Below are 21,493 nucleotides of genomic sequence, written 5' to 3'. Positions count from 1 at the left end.
GGCACGCGTGGTCATTGCGAAGTGTTGCAGTTTTTTAACGCAGTATTTCGAGAATTATCAATTTGCAAGATCGCAAAGCCGCATGAGGCCGGAAGGACGAATTTAGGCAGATCCAGCCATATTTGCCACCCTACCGATATCGCTCCCGCGCTGACCGGATCGCCATACTGGTAGCCATAGGTTTCATGCAGCCTTGCGGCTTGCGGAGGCACCATAAACAGTGTTCCCTCTAGTAATTTCATTGACAAACTATGGGGCTTTTTTTTGCCTACATTGGTTACACGAATGTAGCTAGTGGGGCAAGTCGCCATTTCTTTATTCGGTGCAGAATATTTATGACTACGCCCTCCTACATGAAACCATATTGTATGGCAGAAGGGTAGCGTTAATCTACACTTTCAACATCGCAGCTTCGGAGAATGTAGGTAGCAGACGACAGCAAAAACGTCGAGCGTCGTAAACGTGGGGCGCCATTTTGTCTGCGACTGTCGGTGCTGTCGGCATACGTATATGGCGACGACAGGGGAACTTCGCAGAGAGGACGACACCGAAGTGCTCGCGGGACCATCCATCGCAGTGGAAGGTGAGCTTATTACCCAAAAGTACTAAAGTATTACTTACGGATGGTGCGTGTACGGAGAGGCTGTTTCAAATTACGCGCTGTGTTATATGCATAGGGAACTTGTCCTCGTGCACGGTGCACTTGTTACTCAAACCAAACTAGTAAATCGGAATTTACGGTTGAGCCAAAATGTGGCACCCCTGCTTCTGCATTCCTCAATTAGCTGTGCTGCGATTCGAAGTGGTTTGGGGAACTCGAAGTAGCCTCAGGAAACGGCGCCATATCTAACAATGTACGCAGTTGGTGCGAAGTCAGGTACATTTCGTCTGCTAATACAGAAAGACGACGCGCAGACTGCTCCGACTGGCTACAATCCAGTCAATCAAGTGCAGCACAAAACGCCTCTGCCTCCCGCCGCACTCGTCCGCACGATCCGGCACGAAGTGCAGATGTGCAAGGGTGTAGTTGTAGCTGAAGAAGCAATAGATTTCTCTGATCCACAAGTGGCTTATTCCCCGGGTGTACAGCTTTCGTAGGCCGCCACGTTACAGAAAGCCGGACGCAACACCGCGTTTCTGGGGTCTTCATGAGCATCATCAACGTCTATGCTGTAGGATGAAAAACTCTGCGTGGCTTTGAACGTGTCCACGCTGACCGCCATCGCTGTTGTCCCTGGTTCCTGCTTGCCTCGACAGAGCGACCGTTTCGTTGACCTGCAGTGGTGTTTTGGCTGAGTATCGGGTCGTTTAAGGTGTGTCAATAACCGTATTTTAGTTCCTGGTTGATCGGCATTCCTTGCGTCAGCCGTCTTGAGCTGATGTCGACCAGTTCTCCTGGCCAGGCGCGATCCGCCTGGTCAGCATCCCTGCCACCTAATGAATTGCCCATAGATTTATTTTTTCGCAGTGGCGTCAGCACCATTCCTGTGGCGCTTGTGCCTACCAATGGAGGTTCCACCAGGATCACGAATCCACAGGCTGTCCAGAAGGCACTTAAGGCCACGTCTAACCACTTCCAGACCATCACTGATAGACGAGCGTTCGGACGGGGAGGTATAGTGTGTCGTTCACCCGACCAGACCTGTGTAGAAGACCTCTTGAAATGCACTTCATTCGCTTCCACCCCGGTGAGTGCTTTTATTCCGCCTCACCTTGCGTGCACCAAGGGTCTTGTACGGGGCGTAGACTCCCGATTAAGTCCTACTGAAACCCTGGACAAGCTATCCGCAGCAGGCGTCATTGCCATCTACCGTTGCAATCGACTGGCCAATAACGAGAGGGTTCCGACAGAATCTGTTATTGCAACGTTTGTGGGCACATCCTGTCCAGCTGAAATAAAGGTGTGGCCTCTTGTGTTCCGTGTAGAGCCGCTTGCGTCACGTCCAATCCAGTGTAAGAATTGTTGGAGATTCGGGCACAGCGCAGGAGGATGTAAGTCTAGCTTGCGTTGCCGCACCTGTGGGGATGGTCATTCTTCAAGTAAATGCTCTACTCAATCTCAAAAGTGCTGCCTCTGTGGGGGAGAACACCCAGCGGACTATTCGCACTGCTCAGCTCGCGCTCAAGAAATACAAATTCTTGAAATAATCGACCGCCGTCGTTGCTCCCGAAGAGATGCAATTTCAGTTATCAAAGACAGGACCTTCGGATACTCTGGTGTTACAGCGCGCAACACTCCAAGCATGGATCTTAACCTCTCAGAAGCAATTGACTCTGCTGTGGAAAAATGAATGGCTAAAGCTATGGATAAATTGATATCCAGTCTCTCTGATTGCTTAGCGCAAATCATTTCCAATCACATGATGCAAATAATGTAGCCTACTAGGACACCAATGCAGTGCCAATATCTAACGCCACACCTCGAACGCCTAGCAACGAGGTAGAGACGCCTTCCACAGTTGCAGAATATTCCACAGACACTACTCCGCTAGTCCAAACACACGAGGATGAGCCCTCTTATTCAAACACTGCTATTGTCACAGACATGGAACTTGACACTCGAGCTCCCAAACGTATGGGGTCCCCAATTTCAAAAGCTATGAAACCAAAATCAAAAAAGAGTCAACCAACTCCTGTGCTTACAGAAATTATTCTAAAGGAGGCAGTTGCCACTGCTGCGCGTTCAACACCATTGGACAGTTGAAAGTGCTGCAGTGGAACTGTCGTTCTATATTTTCAGCTTCAACAGATTTTTCTTGCCTATCTATTCAATTCAATCCAGATATCTTACTTCTTCAAGAAACGTGGCTTTCACCACAGAAAAATTTTCATTTAAAAGGTTTTCGGTCCTTCCGATTAGATAGAGACTCGCGAGGTGGAGGATTAATGATACTTGTTTCCAGTAAAATTTGTCACAAGGCAAAACTTCTTTCCAAATCATGGACTGCGACTGTGAAATTTTGGCCATAGATTTATGTCTCCCAGGATACCATCCATTTTCAATTATAAATGCTTATTTCCCCAGCGGTGTGCAAAGTACGCGCCAACTTGATAGGGCTGTGGCTGCACGTAGAAAAGAAATTTTGTTTGTAGGGGATTTTAATTCGCATCACGTGTCGTGGGGACAAAAAACAGATTTGTGTGGTAAGCGACTTTAGGAGTGGACTATTGATAGTCACCTTTCGTGTCAGAACACAGGACAAGTAACGTTTGTTAGAGGACCCTTCCGTTCAGTGTTAAATTTGACATTTTGTAGCGCTGGCATCGAGGTTTTGTCGTGGGTAGTGGTTGAATCAGCAACCAACAGTGATCATCTTCCTGTGTCATTTGAAATCAATTGTCAAATAACATCTTTAGATTACCAGGCATGCACATTTATGGACCATACGAAATTTAAGACTTTCTTGCATTCTGCCGTTTCGAAACTTGCCAATGCCAATGATAAGGAAATCGCTTCAACCATTTGCTCAATTCTAGAGGATTCCCGGAAGCAAGCTGAATTTGTCATCCCTTCGGCTAAAGGCACCGCTTGTCGTTGGTGGAATAATGAGTGTACGCGGGACTACAGAAAAATAAAGGCCGCTTGGAAAATGCTTCTACATAATCAGCGCCCGACCAATTGGAAAAATTATCAGTTTCATGCTGGTGTATTTAAGCGTACTGTTAATCGAGCCAAAGAGGAATACGATATTAGACACTACGATTATCTATCTAATTCAAAAAATAAGCGTGCTTTATTTTCATTCCTTCATGCTAGGAAGGTGCTACCAACACCCTTAACATTAGATTCAATTGTTTTGACCCCACAGGAACTGAGCGCCTCCCTAGAAGGGATTGCCGAAGGCTTAGAAAATCGATTCACGGCCAGGCTTCCGGCTGTTCATTCTACATTGGGTCCTTGGGATGACTTTACTCCAATTTCCTTACCTGAACTAAATGAGACTGCACTATGTTTACCAAATTCAGCCCCTGGCCCTGATGGCGTCACAAATGCAATGTTAAAAATATTGTTACAGGAATCGCCTAACGTTCTTTTAGACCTGATGAATTATTCAATTAAATATGCATAGATTCCGTTGCACTGGAAGCTTGCCAAGGTAATATTGATGCTTAAGAAACAAGAAGGAAGGTATGTATTGGAGAACATTAGGCCCATTGCGCTTACATCAAACGTAGTAAAATTCATTGAGAGGCTTCTTCACCGTCGCATCACGAAATTTATTAATAATAATTCCATTCTTAGTCCCTGTCAGATTGGTTTCAGGGCCGGCTGCTCCATCCGGCATGTCCACGTCGACTTAGAAAGCCGAATACAACTCGCTCGACGTCATAAGCAATACGCTGCCTTAGTGACGCTCGATATCGCTAAAGCATACGACACTGTGGAGCACACTATATTGATCAATCCGTTAACTTCCTGTGGTGTTCCTGGGTATATAGTAGCATGGATTCGGTCATTCTTAGGTTAAAGAGAATTCTATTGCTACGAAAGCGGCGTTTCTTCTTCTGGACACAAACAAACGAGAGGCCTACCTCAAGGCTCAGTTCTTTCCCCGGTACTTTTTAATATTCTCATGAGCACACTACCTTGTCATCAAGAAATAACTACTTATGTTTATGCAGATGATATTGCGTTTTTTGCATCTGCAAATGACATCCACACGCTATACAAACGACTGCAAACTTACCTTTATGATCTGGAGAGGTGGTTAGATGCTAGTCACTTCACCCTCAATGCCAGCAAATGTGCTGTTCTCGTATTTCCGATACGTGACATAGTGCACATTTCATTGTCTTACCACCTTCAAGACATACCACAGGTGGAATCTGTTAAATACCTCGGAATTATTTATAACGCCTCTCTCAACTGGCGCTCACACATAGATCATTTGACTGGGAAAGGTACCCGTGCAATTGGCATATTGCGTAGGCTGAGCAGTCGTCGAATAGGATTGAGAAGAGATACACTCCTAATGATATATCGTATGTACGTTCGCCCTGTATTAGAATTTGGTTGCGTGCTCTTCTCTGGAGCTCCAGCCTACATGTCCCGTCCTCTAATCCTCTTAGAAAGAGAAGCATTACGTCTGTGTTTAGGTCTTCCTAAATTTGTTGCAAATTCTATTCTTTATCTAGAATCCCGTGTTCCGCCACTTTCGTGCAGGTTCCGGCTTTTGACGGTGCACACGTTCTTAAGGATTTACGAATCACCACTGCGTCATCCCCAAATTATCTTTATTTCACAACCTGCGTTGTTTTTCGGTGTCATCTGGCCGCGACTACATATTCCGCAAATTATATTCGTGCAAAAATTACTTGACTCTTTGGGCGTGCGCATATGCGATGTTCTTCCTATTACCGACAGAACTGTTGCCACGGATATTGAATTTGATGACATCTTTCCTAATAATGCAAAGGTGAAACACTGGTGAAACACACAAGGTGAAACACTGAAAGATCAGGCAGACACACTTGGAGAACACTTTGAGAGCGTGTCGAGTTCAAACCACTATACGCAATCATTTTTGAAATACAAACGAATAGAAGAATGTAAGCCAATAATACAAAAATCCAGACAGAATGAACCTTATAACCGGCCGTTCAGTATTGCAGAGTTGAGAGCTGCTTTGACCACATGCAAAAGCTCTGCACCGGGACCTGATAGAGTCATGTACGAAATGATCAGAAATTTACACACTGACACCAAACTTACACTACTCACGCTTTTCAACGCTATTTGGGCTACGGGATGCCTCCCATCCGCATGGAAAGAAGCGATTGTGGTCCGTTCTTAAGCAGGGTAAAGACCCTTCCTTGGCGGCAAGCTACCGTCCGATAGCTCTTACAAATTGTCTTTGTAAGCTTTTTGAAAAAATGGTTAACCGCAGACTTGTACATTTCCTTGAGCTCAACAATATCCTCGATCCCTTTCAGTGTGGGTTCAGAGAAGGGCGGTCCACAACCGATCACCTTGTGCGCATTGAGGGAAACATTCGCGACGCCTTTCTACATAAACAATATTTCCTATCCGTATTCCTCGATATGGAGAAGGCGTACGACACTACGTGGCGCTATGGAATCTTGAGAGACTTGTCGGGAATTGGCATCCGTGGCAATATGCTCATCCTAATAGAAAGCTATTTGTCCAACCGTACATTCCGCGTGAAAGTCGGCAATGTATTGTCGCGACCTTTCATACAGGAAACTGGTGTACCTCAAGGAGGTGTACTTAGCTGCACGCTCTTCATCGTGAAAATGAATACCCTTCGTGCTTCATTACCGCCAGCCATTTTTTATTCTGTTTACGTGGACGACATACAGATGGGTTTCAAATCCTGCAACCTTACTGTATGTGAGAGGCAAGTTCAACAGGGCTTGAACAAAGTGTCCAAATGGGCAGAAGAAAACGGATTTAAAGTTAACCCCAACAAAAGTTCTTGTGTGCTTTTCACAAGAAAGAGAGAGCTCACTGCAGAACCCAGTATCGAAATGTACGGCCAGCGAATTCCTGTGAACAAAGAACACAAGTTTTTAGGCATCATTCTTGATTCGAAATTAACGTTTATTCCACACATAAAGTACCTCAAGGTTAAATGCTTAAAAACAATGAACTTACTTAAAGTGTTATCCCACACAACATGGGGCAGCGACAGGAAATGTTTAATGAATCTTTACAAGAGCCTCATTCGATCACGGTTGGACTACGGTGCCGTGATCTATCATTCTGCAGCCCCGAGCGCGCTAAAGATGCTAGATCCGGTCCACCATCTAGGTATCCGACTAGCCACTGGAGCTTTCAGAACAAGTCCCATTGAAAGTTTATATGCAGAATCAAATGAGTGGTCACTTCATCTGCAGAGAACATACATAAGCCAATCATATTTTCTGAAAGTCCACTCTAACCCTCAACATCCGTGTTTTAATACCATAAACGAAATGACATATGCTACACTCTTTCATAATCGTCCCTCCATTAGACAGCCTTTCTCGCTGCGTGTGAGGGAGCTTAGTGATCAAATGCATGTCCCACTCTTCGAGCTCCGCCTAATGCATCCAGCCAAGCTGCTACCTCCTTGGGAGTGGCAGCTCATACAATGCGATATATCTTTTATGCAAGTTACAAAACACGCTTCAGACATTGAAATCCAAATGCATTTCCGGGAACTCCAGCACAAACACTCCTGCACGGAGTTCTACACAGACGCATCGAAGTCACACGACGGGGTGTCCTATGCAGCCGTCGGTCCATCCTTCTCGGAATCCGGCGTACTGCATCCGGAAACTAGTATCTTCACGGCTGAGGCCTACGCAATATTGTCGACCGTGAAGCATATAAAGAATTCAAAACTCGAAAAATCAGTTATATATACGGACTCCCTAAGTGTAGTGAAGGCTTTGATATCGTTGTGTAAGCACAAAAATCCTGTTATAATTGAACTCTACTCCGTCTTATGCAAAGCATATGTATCTAACCAACATGTGATTATATGCTGGGTGCCAGGTCATAGGGCCATCGAAGGTAATGTTCTGGCGGACCAGATGGCCACGTCAGTTGCATGGCATTCTGCTAATCCCACCGCTGCAGTTCCTGTCACAGATCTGAAGCCCTTCTTGCGGAGAAAACTACGGAACCATTGGCAACGCCTATGGGACGCGCAAACAAATAATAAGCTCCACGTCATAAAGCCACAGTTAGGATTCTGGCCCTCTTTAACAAAATCACGCCGAACAGATGTCCTATTCTGTCGTCTCAGAATAGGACACACATTTGGCACGCATAACTATTTACTCACTGAAAATGATCCTCCAACCTGCGGTAGATGCGGGGAGAGGCTGACCGTCCTCCACGTCCTCCTGGAGTGTCGGGAAGCCGAATATGAAAGAAAGAAACATTTTCCCTTAGCATACCGGCAGCGCATCCCCCTTCATCCTGTTATGTTACTCGGTCCAGAACCTTTATTTGACACCAGCGCAGTCCTAAGTTTTCTGAAAGATGTTGTCTTGCATGTTTTTAGCCCTACATGTTCGTAGCGGGTCCTCTCTTCAGAGGATGCCGCTGCGATAGCTCCTTAGTGTAGCACATGCCTCTAGGCCCTTGTGTTTCAAGGGCTCTGGCGAGGCAGCAGTGCTCCAAGTAATTTTACCATCCTATATATTTTTATTTTGCATCATCCTTTTACGATAGATTTTAATGTTCATAGTATTAGTCATTCGTCATCGCCATAATGTTATAGTACATGGATTTTACGCACTTTATAGCGACTATTTTTAGGCCACTTTACAGCCAAGTCACATCCTCCATAATACATCGTTAACACTACCACATTTCATGGCGCTCTTTGGCCAAACCTGGCCCTTGCGCCAAAAAACACCACACATCATCATTAATAATGCAAAATTACTTCCACACCGCATTCTAGACGGTATATTAGAAGATCACCTGAAAAACCTTCAAACAAACGTTGTAATTGCTACAAATGCTTCACAATGTGAAGAAAAGTCAGATGTAGGAATATTTTCCCCGATTCTCGATTGGACATTTTCTCTTCGGCTGCCAGATTTCATACCGATTTTTTTAGCCGAATTCATGGCCGTGGTGCTGGCATTACGCAAATTAGGGCCATCAATTACGTCAGCCGTGATAGTCACTGATTCTTTATCATTGTGCTCATCCCTTACTGCTTCTAGTGAATCTCGCGTGATGAGGACATTTCAATCATTGGTACCTGGTTACTTGAGAAGCGTGCGTTTGATTTGGGTGCCTGGCCATAAAGGACTAATCATTAATGAAATTGCAGACTCTCTAGCCAAGGTATCGATAAGTGGCCCGATTCTTCCTTGCTGCCCTTTGACTGCTTATGTTACTGCAGCTAGATTTCGCAGGAGTATCATTATACAGTCAGTATCAGGCTCCGCAATTACTAACTCTGTGAATTACGGACATCTCCTGCACCCTTGGAACAGAGATTTTTGCCGAACACGGAAAATTGAAGTGTCCATCACGAAGCTGCGCTGCCGTATACCTGCATTGAACTTCTACCTCTCCAGGTCTGGTCTGGTCCCCTCACCATTATGCTCATTCTGTGGCGAAGCGGAGACAACCGACCATTTCTCGTTGTCTTGCAGACGTTTTTCTATTATAAGAAAAGGACTACTCGAAATCCCGCTTCGCTCTATTGGTCTAACTTTATCAGTGCCTGTGATCCTATCTTTTGGAGCCTCCATTGTGGGGTTCAGCAACACAAATGTTTGCTTGGCGATCCAAAATTACCTCATTGAAACCAATCGATTTCCATGTTAGATTGATCGTTCTCCCTCCCAACCATAGCTTTCTTTTATTTCTTGTCTTTTATTAATTATTATTGTTATTAATATTATTATCTTATACCCGGTTTTCATCTGATTATTTCCTTTTTTCTCCAAACACAAAAAGTTTACTTTTAAACTCACACGCCCAAATTGTTAACTCCCTTGTTATCATTACTATTTTTAGGCACCTAATTAAACCGCCCGATTCTTGGCAGATTCCCCACTGTGGGTATGTGCCACGGCCACTCAGGACAACAACAACAATCACAACTGTAGTACGTACCATCATAGAAGGAAGACGAAAACGAAACGAGTCGCGTTCCGTGCTACCACGCCAGCCCCTGGCCTCACGCGCTATTGCCCCGTGGAGACGGCAGCCGCAGACCTCAAAGAGCAATCGCTGAGCACCGCGCATCGAGTACTTCAAGCATGAAGCGATCGGAGCCAGATGTCGAGAAGACCGCGCACGCAAGCAGCTCGCCGGCCGAGCTCGACCGCCGGGGAAAGACGCCCGAGCCAGGTGCAGCACCGTCGGCGGCCATCGCTAGCCGTAGCCCCGTCAAAGGTCCGACTCAACCAGAACGTTCACCCGACGATGCAGGCGGCTCGCCGCCCACGTCAGTCGAGGCCGCCTGGGCACTGACCTCCATCAGTCGTGCGGACGAACCGAGGCGTCGTGGCTACGCGCGACGACGGTTCACGTCGAGCTCGACGTCGTCGCCGCCGTCTTCAAGAAAGGCTGCCTCCACCGCGAGAGAGGGTTCTTCCGGGGGCTCCGACAACCTGAAGCGCCGTCCGTCGCGGGAGAAAGGGCGTCATTTTCTCGATGCGACGACGAGAGAGGCCGTTGAATCGACGGCAACTGCGGGCCGCGGACACCATCGCGAGGGCGGCCACGATGAATCGCAATCCCGTACTCGGCTGAATGAGCTTGAAGCACGCAGAAAGCTATCGCGGGTGCCCGCGAAGCACAGTGAGCACCGAGGTTTGCACCGAGCGCCAGAGCTCCAGCGCCCAGCGCGAGAGGGAGTTGCCGCGAACGCGCACGGGGAGCATCGACCAAGACTCGCGGAGTGCCCGCAGACGCGAGCGTCGCTGTTTACCGGGGAACCCGCAAGCGTCGCCGACAGGTCGTCACCGCAGCAGGATGGGCCGTCTCGGACGCGACGTCGTCCTTCCACGAGCCCGTCCCTGGCGAGACCCCCTCGCGACGCCAAGCATCGGGCGTCTTGCTCGGCCACGACGTTGCCCACCGTGTTGCGAGGCGAGCGGAAACTCGACGCGACCGGCGCGATGGGAGATGTGACGTGCTACGCGGCGTGGAAGACTCGGAAAGGTTCCACGACGACCTCGAGTCGCAGTGGAAAAAGGAGCAGCAGCCTCCAAGAGCTCTCCTCGGCGGGCACTCTCGCAGGAGGTAGGGCGGGCGGGCCCGGCGCGCAGACTTCCTCGAGAAGACGCAGTTCGTCGCCGGGAGGCATCGGAAACCTCCGCAGCTCGAGGCGACGGAGCGAAGGCGCGGAGAGATCGACGGCCTCGATCCCAGGCAGTCTGGAGGACCGACGCCGTGTTCCCTCCAACTTGGGTGTCGGGCGACAGATAGAGGTACTGTGCACGACGGCAGTTACGTATGTCCAGTTCGTGTTATAAAATGGCACCTTCTTAAAAGCATAGAGTTTCCTACAAAAACTACTAGAGGGAACTCTGGCGCTGCAGTCGTTGTCCTACCATGGGAATGATGGGAAGTACATGGATTTGTCTGATCTTCGTGCTTATGGATTCAGACGTTCTTGTGGCTTTGTATATTACGCTACATAAATCTTATTGTCGTATATTCAGCGCAATCTTTATTCTTCAAAGTGTAGAAGACGCCGGGAACGCGTACAATTGCTATTAATTGCAACGATTAAGCTTGTCTATGTGCCCAAATCGAAACGCACCAAGCGTCTCAAAGCACTGGCATGCCCTCGACAAATTCATAAGTGCGTTTCATTCGCTTGTCGATACATGCATCCGTGGCTTAATGGTTTCAATATCAGGGTTTGTACTAGAGTCCCTGTGTTCGAATCCTGCCGTCGGGCAATTTTAATGATGTTTATTTAATTATTTATTACGCAATAAACTGTTCAAAAAGACGAGTTTACAAAGTCACAAAGCCGTTTCATGCCAAAAAGGACGAAGTTTAGGCAAATCCATGTACTTCCCATAATTCCCATGCTGGGACAACCGATCCCATTGTAGCTCACGTACACACTAGCGCAAGAGTTCCCTCTAGTAATTTTGTAGGAAACTCTATGCTTAAAAGGAAACACCCTTTCTTCAATGCAGCTTAAATGTTTGTTTTACTCTACTGAAAAAAGTGCTTCAACTGGCACGATAAGTAGACCCCTGTTGCTAAAGTTATTCACCCAGCCTACGGATCAAACCTCACCTGAGTGAGGCCTGGAGTACAACTTGGTTTTTTTTTTTTTAAGGCGTATTTCGTAGGGTGCCGACTTCCTTAGCGCTAACCTTAACCCACAACGAAAGAAAAACCAGACAGGCGTAATAAAACGACAGCACTACTTTAAAGGCCAAATTATATACCGTGAAAAAAGGTCCAGTTTAAGTAATTTAAGATATAAAGGAGCATCTGTGCAAAGCTTGATATTCGAAGTACTAGCGGAAGCGTCACGAGAATTTTCGAAAAGATTGTTGCTTTTGATACCGGAAGTCGATAAAAGTCGCAGTTTCGCCCGAAAGGCGAAGCATCGATTGCGATAGCGAAATAGTAAACAGCTATGGGAAGTAAGGATAGTAGTTTTATCGACTGTATGAAGTTGTAAACATTCGCTTACTAACTAAATTGACAAGCATGCTGTCACGCGCGCACATGCGAACGTGAACACATCTCGCTCGATGACCACTGAAACTCGCTGTCAAAACGTTTGAGTGAGGAGGCGCGGCAGCCTCTCGCTTTTACGTGAACTAAGCGGCGAAAACAAAGTGCACAAGAAACTGTCAGCGCTCAGCGTGCTCAGTCCCCATCGCTTTCGAAATAGGGCCCGCGCGGCCGCGTCATACGCCACAGCCGCCGGGGTAGAACGCCCTCCTCCCTCCCTTGATGCATTGCGCGCGACTGAAGACGGCGCGCGTCCTCCCCGCTTTCCTCCCATGCGCACGGCATATTCAGCCACCGTTGTGCACTCAGCCTCCCACGCTTTCACTCGCACATCGGCATACGGCGCGCGGCGACGGTGTTATCACCCTTGGACATCACGCGGAACATCGCGGCTCTCGCCAACGGTGGCGACGATGGCAGAAATGCGCCTGGGGTGTTCGTATAATTCGTGTCGCAATTTAAAAAGGCCACCGTTGCCGCTCGCCCGAAGCAATGCGTGGTTTAGAAGGCGTGGCACCTCCGCACCACCTCCGAGGTAAGGCGGAGCTGCGGCTGCCTGAGGTGCGATGAAAAATCTCGGAGGTTTGGGTCCGTTATGTCCGTTATGACAATGTCCGTTATGACAAAGCCCATACTCGACCAGTTTTCAGATCTGTTAAACATAGTCCATGTAGAGTAGATGCGCACAGAACACAACCATTTCGCTCCAAAACCTATGGTCGGATTCGCAAACGTTTTGTTCGTGCGAACTACTTGTTATTCGATAAGCTGCCTGCTTAGCAATGGTTTCATTATCTTGATTCGCATTTTACTAAATCATGTAGAACGTATGATTCACTGGTTTGGCAATGTGGGTTAATTATCACGCAAATCTATCATGTGCATGCGCTTCGCGATGAGGTGGTGAATAGTCGCCATCAGCATGATAGAGAACAAAGTGATAGTGAACTGGGGCCGAATTTACCAAACCTTTTGTTCTCAAGTGCTATTTGGTCATTGCCCAGTCAGCTTTACCAATATGTCTCACATCACGATTGGCTGCGGTATACATTTGAGAACAATTCTAGCCTAAGACCACCTTTGTAAATGGTGCCCGGTGTCTCGTATACAACTGCACAAATTCGAAATACACGGTCTTGGGATGCCGAGCGCTCGATGATTTCATTGTGAGAATGAAAGCCTTCCTTTTTCCGTTCTTGGGCTTGTAACATTGCGAACAACTTCCTTAGGTCTTTGTGGACATCACGAAGAGGCATCACGCCACGTGGGCAGAACCAGCTTTGGCGACATCAAGCCACACAGGCAGCTCGCAATCTTTCGTGGAGCACATCTCTGCCACGGTGAAGATTCATCCCGGCAAACCACCCTCACCGGGAGGACCGCCGAAGCCAAGCGACGATTCTCAACTCGCGGAGAAACGAGAGGAATATACTGACGAGGAATATCGGGTGGATCTAGAAAGATTCATGCCTCAGTCTAAGGAAGCCCTCGCTTACACCGAATTGCTCGACTACCCCAAACACCGTCCGACAGCGGCTCCGAAGGCAGCTCGGAAGGCAACTTCGAAAACAGTTGTAAAGAAGGCTGACTCAGGACCAAAAGTGGACCTTGAACGCTTCATGCCTCAGTCCAAGGAAGCCCTCGCTTACACCGAACTGCTCGAGTACCCCAAACACGGTGCAGAGGCAGCTCCTGGGCCTCTTGCTGAAGAGGAGCAGCCGGAACCGAAAGTGGACCTTGAAAGCTTCCTACCCCGATCAAAGGAAGCTCTCTCTTACACCGAACTACTCCAGTATCCGAAACACCGTCCAAAGTCGGCTCGGAAACCCGCTACGAGTACAATACGCTGGGGGACGCAGGGAATGAGAGGAGTCTCACCGCCATCCAAGACATTCTCCTGGATTCATCCAGAGAGAGGTCCAGGACGGCCCACATCCCGTCGTGCTAGCCTGGCGCGACCCATGGGACCAGCGAAGCGAGGGACTACTCCTCCTCCACCGCCGAAAGCTGCTGGTGTTGCCGCTCGTCCGCTTCGGGCAAACGTCCGCGACACCACTCCAAACGCTGTTACCAAGCGATCCAGCAAAGAATCCCTGCAAAGACGAGCGTCATTGGCTCAAAGCGGAACGACAACAACGAAAGCGGGGGGTGCGCCACGCAAACCGTCAAAAGAACGGGCAGCTCCCAGTAAGCCGGTGACCCCTCTTCCTTCTCCTGCTCCGGGAGGAAAGAGAGTAGTTGCCGTTCGGCCATTTGTGGCTAGTTTCCATGCAGCCGATGAGCTATATGAAGCTGACGAAAGCACAGATGTCGCTTGTAGCCGGCCAGCCGCTCCTTCAATTACACTGTCGATGCCTCAAACCGCCATGGTTATCCATGGCCCCAAAGGACGTGTTTTAGCTCGTCCTTTCTACATGTCAACTCAACGCAAGTCAAGTGACGAGCAGCCAGCCCTGAAACTGCCAGAGAAACCGCCGGAGGAACCATCTAAAAAGCTTCCAAAGAAGCCGCCCGAGAAGCCCCCAGTGAAACCACCTGTGCCGGTAGCCGCTTCCGTCAGTCGTCCGCAGCATCGACGCTTACCGAAAGGACAGCGGCCATTCAAGGCGTCCGTGCGCGACACCGCGCTCATCGCCGACAGTGTCATGGCGCGAGCAAAGCCCTTGATCATCGAAAAGAAAGTTCCCACACCCATGACCAAGGGCGCTGCAAGGGCTCCAGCCGCAAGGCCTTTTGCCATCGGCGTCCAAGCCACGTCGGATGGACGACGCCGTCGGCGAGTCTCCAGTACCAGGGCCCTGACCGCGCCTCGCGGTTCTGTCGGTGCTCCGTCGGTGCCTCTTCCGCCAGCGCCTCCAGGCATGCGCACAATCTCAATGTCAACCGGGCACAGAGACTTCCGCGAGGCGATGCTTTGGGACTATAGCCCCGCGCCTCCACCGAAGACGCCGCAGATCCACTCCAAGCGCGCCTCGATTGCCCAAGCACAGCCAGGAGCTGCGCCTGCCGGGACTTCGAAAGGAGGAACAGGCATCCCGTCAGCGGTAAAGTCTTCAACCTCCCATAAGCCTCCCTCGCAATTGGCCACTCTGAGACGGCAGTCGGTACCTTCAACTACAGCACAAGCTGTACCACCGGAATACCAAAAGGCTGACAAGAAAGTAGCGAAAACCGTTTCCGCACCACTGCTTCCCGCTACACCAGTGAAATCGGCTTCTGCTGACCCAGAGTCTGGCGTGAAGGCTGCGCAGAAAAGAGCTGAAAAGGGCAGAAAACCGTCCCTACCGAAGACCGCAATCGATCCTTCCAAGGCACCGGCAGCGAAAGTGCACGGGCCAGCCTCGGAATTCCAGAAGGCTATTGCTGTTGCGCCAACGCAGCCTTCTGACGTGGACGAAGCATTAGTTGACTATCGCTTTTACAAAGCGTCCGTCCAAGTGAGAGAATCCCAGCAACTGCCAGTCAAGGCCCCGGCTGCGACCCCGTCACGCAAGGCCTCGATACTGGCAAAACCCAAGGCTCCAGCCCCTGTCGCAAAGCCGGAGGAACCACGCAAGGAAACGGGCCATCCGCTTCACGTAACGGATTCCAGGGCTCTTGTTCCGTGGAACGAGGAAAAAGCCGCCTTGCTACCGGTGGAAAAGCCCCCTGCGAAACCTGAACAAACGAAAGCGCCCCCAATGGCACCAAAGGAAGTTCCAAAGCCGCCACCTGAAGAAGCCAAAAAAGCGGCTCCGACGAAGACGCCAGAGCCATCTTCGCATTCGACCAGAGAATTCAGGGTGGCCGTCTTGAGGACTGGAAAGCGCAAGGCTCACGGCGGGTATAGGTGCGCCAAGCACAAAGACGAAACCTTGTCGCAGTACGAGCGCAGAAAGGCCATGGTGAGGGCCAAGCGTAAAGCGAAGGCGAAAGCAAAGGCAAAAGCTGATGTCCTAATAAGGGTTCATGAGGAAACATCTGAGATAAAGCCGCTTCGAAAGAAGTCCAAAAAAAAGAAGCACAAATGCCACGCTGCGCGAAAGGCGGGGAAAGAAGAAAGCGAGTCACGCGAGAAGGCTAAGAAAAAGCTGAAGAAAGAAAAAAGTCAGTCTACCACCTCCGATCTCCAGGTCAAAAAGAAAGGCAAGAAGAAGTCCTCGAGAGATAAGTCCGAGCAACGCGGGCCACCCGTGCAATATGTTCAGACTAGAACGTGTTCAGTAATTCCGTGTTGCTTCTTCTTGATCCTAGCCTTGATCGTTGCTTTGCTGATAGCCTATTTTGTCTGGCCAATCCTGGAGGTTGCGACAACCACCAACACCAGCTATAGCATCCCCGATGCCGCCACGGTAACACTTCCGCCACCGTACTCAAAGATATACACGTGTTCCAGCGACATCTGCAAAGCCGAAGGCGCGTACTTGAAGTCGCTTCTCAGTACCGACAAAAATCCCTGCGACAACTTTTACGAGTACGTGTGCGACGGTTGGAGTAAAGTCCACCCAGTTCCGGGCACGGGAGCTGGTGGCGTCCAGTCAATGGACACGATGCTGCAGGACAGGCTCCTGGCGAATCTTGAGCCCTTGCTGCTAGGCATGCCAGACACAGACGTCAGGGTAGCCGCCGAGCTGCACGGGGGCTGCTTGCGACGGGACCAGGTTGGAAACGATGGCGACACGGTCGTCGGAGTTGCCCGGCAGTTATTTCGCGAGTGGGGAATCAAGGAGTGGCCGTTACTCAAACCCGATGCAGTCACAACTTCGGTGGCGTGGACGTTTGCGGGAGAACTAGTGCGGGACCTTAACGTGGCCGCTTTGGCCTCCGTCAGCGTCGGCGTCAGCACCAAAGTGCTCGAAACCGCGGCCATCGAGCTTGACAAACCACGCCTGCTATTCTCTTGTAACGACGCGTCCACGCCTGCTGTGACGGATCTGTTCAGTTCCGCCCTCAAGGAAATAATGACTAGGTTCTCCGCAGCATCAGGCAAAAATGACATTGATGAGGTCATGAGGGTCTTCATACGCATCGGTTCGTCCCCCGCGTCTGCGGCCAGCCCGGACACTGGTCCTCTATCTTACACGTTACTCAAGCTCATCGACCTGGACAACGGCTACAAGCTCTTCCTCCAACGTGTATTCACCGGCATAATCGTCATCGACGGCACGACCGAAGTGATGCTCAAGTCTACCGACTACGTGCGCCACCACCTGACGTCGGCCATGCAGGAACTGCCGGCGCACGCCGTGGCCAACTATTTGGGCTTCGTGGCGCTCGCCAAGATGGCGCCCTTCTTCCCGGAAAAGCTCGCCAGTTTGCGGCAGGTGTTCGCCAAGGACGTGCTCGACCGCACCCTGCCAGACGTCTCGCGGACCAAGACCCTCTGCCTGCTGGCGGTGCAGCAGCTGCTGCCGGGGTGCTTCGCCAAGGCGGCCGCGAACCTGCGCGGCATGTGGCACGCCGACCTGGCCCTGGTCGACTGGCTGTCCCGGATGCAGTCCTCGTTCGGCCGCCACCACGAGCTGGTGGCCTGGATCGACGAGCTGTCGGCGCTCATCGTGCGCTATCGGCTCAAGAGGAACCGCATGGCGGCCTTCCGCGACGCGTCTTCGGAGCCCTGCGCTCCTGCGCCCGGCGAGATACCGCGGCGCAGCGAGCACCCGCTGCGCTTCTTCCACCAGGTGTCCATGCTGCAGGAGCAGAGGCGGCTCCAGGCGATCCTCAAGAGCGGCCGCGACGTGCTGGCACTGAGGGGCGAACCGCGCTCCGAGCTGGCCACTGTGCCAGAGTACGAGGTGATGCGCCAGATGGTGCACGTGTCCATGGCGCTCTTCAACACGTCGGTGCCGGCCAACAGCACCATGTTCGCCTTCCACCTGTCCAGGTGCGCTCAGCGTTGACTATGCGCGAGCCGTAATATCGCTCCCTATTTGTGACCCAAGTGCGTACACATGCGTACACTACAGGGTCATCGTTGCAGTCTGTATAGCCGCACCAAACACATTTAGCTTGGCATCACAGAGAAGTCATCGTTCGGCGCAAGCTGACACCGGGCGACGGCATGCCGAAATACGCCTGATATGCACTTCCTTGTGGTTGCCATCTTATGAGACATGCCCAGGAATTTTTGACGTTGCACTTCGGCAATCTGTTGAACTTCACCGCAATACACCAGCGTTACTCAGAGGGCAACCATATTCAAAAATATATAGTTCAGGACATCGGTTCACTTTCAGTCAATTTCAAATAGCAACGTCGAGGGGTACTTGCTTCTAACCGCATGCGCACTTACGGCACATAGTCGGCCCTTCGTGCTGTGCTGTAGCAGCGTTTTATTCAGAAACAAAACGCTTCTATAACGCAGTGCTATGTCACAAATATTGGTCGTAATTAGTGTCGTTATTCGAAGGAAGTACACTCTCCATGTTGCTAGCGAAAGCTTTTTGAAACTCGGCAGATCTACTGATTTATGTTTTAGAGGCGGGGGGGCAGGGGGGGGGGGGGGAATTGCTGCTCATTAAGTTACACTGACCTATTTCAGTTATGTTTTTCAACAAATTACCGAAGGGGCAGTGTCCAAAATGCATGCATTGAAGAGAAACGCTGAATCACCTTCGCTTGCAAAGGTATTCTTTAAATCAGTTTTATTGGTCCCGCGGAAAACGCATCGACTAATGGTGCAGATAATGAAGGTAAAGCAAGCCACACCTTTCATAAATTTCGCTCTTATACACCTCAGCTCCGGTATGGCAGTATGACGTCACGGAAATTTGGTTGTCGTACTAGAACTGATTCGGCATTCGCTTAGATCCCGAAACTTGGTCGATTGGTAATGGGATTTTCTTAGCGTATACGATGCGATCTTTTCTGCAATTGATGAACTGTTAAACCCGAACAGACGGCTGTCTTAATTTATGACGTGACCGACAGCTGGAACTTGGTGGCGGCACGTAGCAGCCCCTGTTTCGTACTTGCTTCTTCTCTAGTTTGTCAAGCCCTCTGTCACGGTATCAGAGCAGCCGTCTTGCTGGCTATCGCAAAAGCACAACTTGCTGATGCAACTGAACTTAATATTTATCTTCAGTGTCCCTTCATCGTATTTTCTATGTGCTTTCAGCGTGTCGTCGTCCGAAGTTCGCGTCCCTTACGCTCCATACACACGATGCTGTAAACGGCTCTGAAAAGAAACCCCAAGGCTGGAATGTATTCGACGTTGTCGCCGGCCAAAGCAAATACCCGAGGCCCACGTCTTGTCCATTGCAACGGCCAAAGCGCCGCTAGAATATTGCACTGGCAAAAGAAGTTCTGCGCAGACTTCTGAAAAGTGAAGGAAGTTCCGTGGAAGTTGTTGCAACTTCGACTTCACGCAGCAGGCTATCGCGGGAAGACACGTGACCACTTCGTGCACAGAGTATCACGCCGTGTTCCAACAGGATATATATGCGCGTCGGATATGTGGTGGCTCGGGCTGTACGATGCTCCATGCTTGCTCGAGGGTAGGTAGTGCACGTCAGTTTGAAGCTTGATTCGTATCGCTTGGTGTACGATGCGGACGCAACGCAAGGTGCGTCACGAAAGACGACTGCTCCAGTTAATGGAATATATTGAAAGCTTTGCGGGATCGGTTGTTGGCATTACTGCTGAGACGCAGTTACTAGCACGAACAAGGCTAACGCGCGCAAAAAAAAGGTTGGGACAAGACAGTCGAAGTGTAGCGCTCTAGCTGTTCTGTACCAACCTTTTTTTGCATTAGCCTTCTTCGCGCCAGTAACTATCTCACAGCAATTGCACGGACGCGAACTAGCCCAACTCTTTTTGTTAATCAGCATGACTGGTCGCGCAACAGGTCGAGCAGTTTGTACGGGCGTCTACACAAGTACGTCGCCCGTTCCCCATCCCTTCCCTTTACTGCGTTCGTAAATATAAATATCCCCCTGTCTTTTCACAAGTATTCAGTCTACAATGCTTGCCCATCAGTGCAACCTTCATTTTTAGCGCTGGTCCCCTTTGGAAGGTATTCAGGGCCAATCGGCGCCACAGTTCGTCCTTGAAAGGTATACGTATCCATTGCCTGTCAGCGAAATGTCATATTTATAACGTGTTTACTGTCTTAAACGCTATCTTGGCCAACTTGTATAATTGCGCTAAGGCTAATCAGATTTAACACCTCGAAGTACGTTTCTTCGTTTCTTCTGTTCATTTTCTTTTTTCAATGTTAAACATGCATTTCTGATTGCCAGGCTCTGCCCCCTCCAGTATAGCTTTGTAAGGCCTGCAGATTGCGTACGTGTGTGTGTGTGTGTGTGTGTTTGTGTGTGTGTGTGTGCGTGTGTGCGTGTGCGTGCCTGCGTGCATGTGTGTGTGTGTGCGTGTGTGTGTGCGTGTGTGTGTGTGTGTGTGTGCGTGTGTGTGTGTGTGTGCGTGTGTGCGTGTGTGTGTGTGTGTGTGTGTGTGTGTGTGTGTGTGTGTGTGTGTGTGTGTGTGTGTGTGTGTGTGTGTGTGTGTGTGTGTGTGTGTGTGTGTGTGTGTGTGTGTGTGTGTGTGTGTGTTTCGAGCCTCACCGAATAACAAACCACGCGTTCTCCCGATCGCAGGGTGGCCGTCCGCTTCTACCGCGCCCTGGTGCAGCTCCTGTTCCCCAACATCTACGAGCGAAACGCCCCGATCGCGCTCGGCGACGGCACCAGGCGGCAGCTCGAGCGCCTCCTCTCCTGCTTCGAGGACGACCTGCGGCGGCTCCCGGTCGCGCTGCGCGGGCCCGTGCCCGTCGACTCCCGCAAGACCCGGGCGGCCCTGCTCCAGCACGTGGCGGCCGTCAAGCTCGCCGTGCGCGCCTTCGACGACCACTTGAACGTGCGGCGCATTTGGCAGACCGACTTCCGGTTGCAGGACCTCCCCGACACCTCCTCGGACGCGCTGTTCTTCATCTACTACGCTCTGGACAACTGCGAGTCGGCCGACACCGTCTACGCCGAGCACCGGGGCCACTGGCTCCCCGCGCACTACCGGGTGAACGCGGCGCTGCGGCACGTCGACGAGTTCGCGCACGCGTTCGGCTGCGCGCCCGCCGCCGACATGGCGCCCAGGGCGGTCACGTGTAACGTCCTGAAGCGCCGCTAGGGGGCAGCGGCAACGTGCTCTCGCCTGCCGCGAGAGCGCAATATTTTTTTAGCGAAAGCATACAGCATAAGGAACTCTGAACGTTATGTCACGTTCCACGAGGAACTTTTTGAGAAATTGTGTATCTGTAGCTTATTATACGCAGCGTACGTAGGATAAGCCCTGTGCGCGTTCCGTACGCTTCGATGGTGAAATGTTTTCTAA

At 50.3% G+C, this 21,493-nt stretch overlaps 2 protein-coding genes across 2 annotated transcripts in view; one reads left to right on the top strand and one right to left on the bottom strand.

Annotated features, from left to right (window-relative positions):
- LOC135919728 (isocitrate dehydrogenase [NADP] cytoplasmic-like) overlaps nucleotides 1-7,811 on the bottom strand; it is a 28,850-nt gene extending 21,039 nt beyond the window's left edge. Inside the window, exon 1 of the mRNA XM_065453595.2 lies at nucleotides 7,794-7,811. The gene's annotated coding sequence lies outside the window, so the exon portion shown is untranslated. The remainder of the gene's footprint in view (nucleotides 1-7,793) is intronic.
- Nucleotides 7,812-9,656: 1,845 nt separating this feature from the next.
- Nucleotides 9,657-21,493, top strand: LOC135919718 (treacle protein-like). Its single transcript, XM_065453574.1, has 3 exons — nucleotides 9,657-10,914; nucleotides 13,420-18,053; nucleotides 20,764-21,493. Exons 1-3 carry the CDS (start codon nucleotides 9,739-9,741, stop codon nucleotides 21,287-21,289), a joined length of 6,336 nt encoding a protein of 2,111 aa, XP_065309646.1. The 5' UTR covers nucleotides 9,657-9,738; the 3' UTR covers nucleotides 21,290-21,493.

The sequence above is a fragment of the Dermacentor albipictus genome, chromosome 7 (genome assembly GCF_038994185.2).
Source record: "Dermacentor albipictus isolate Rhodes 1998 colony chromosome 7, USDA_Dalb.pri_finalv2, whole genome shotgun sequence".
In the NCBI taxonomy this organism is placed as follows: domain Eukaryota; kingdom Metazoa; phylum Arthropoda; class Arachnida; order Ixodida; family Ixodidae; genus Dermacentor; species Dermacentor albipictus.
This window is presented reverse-complemented; position numbering and strand designations above follow the sequence as displayed.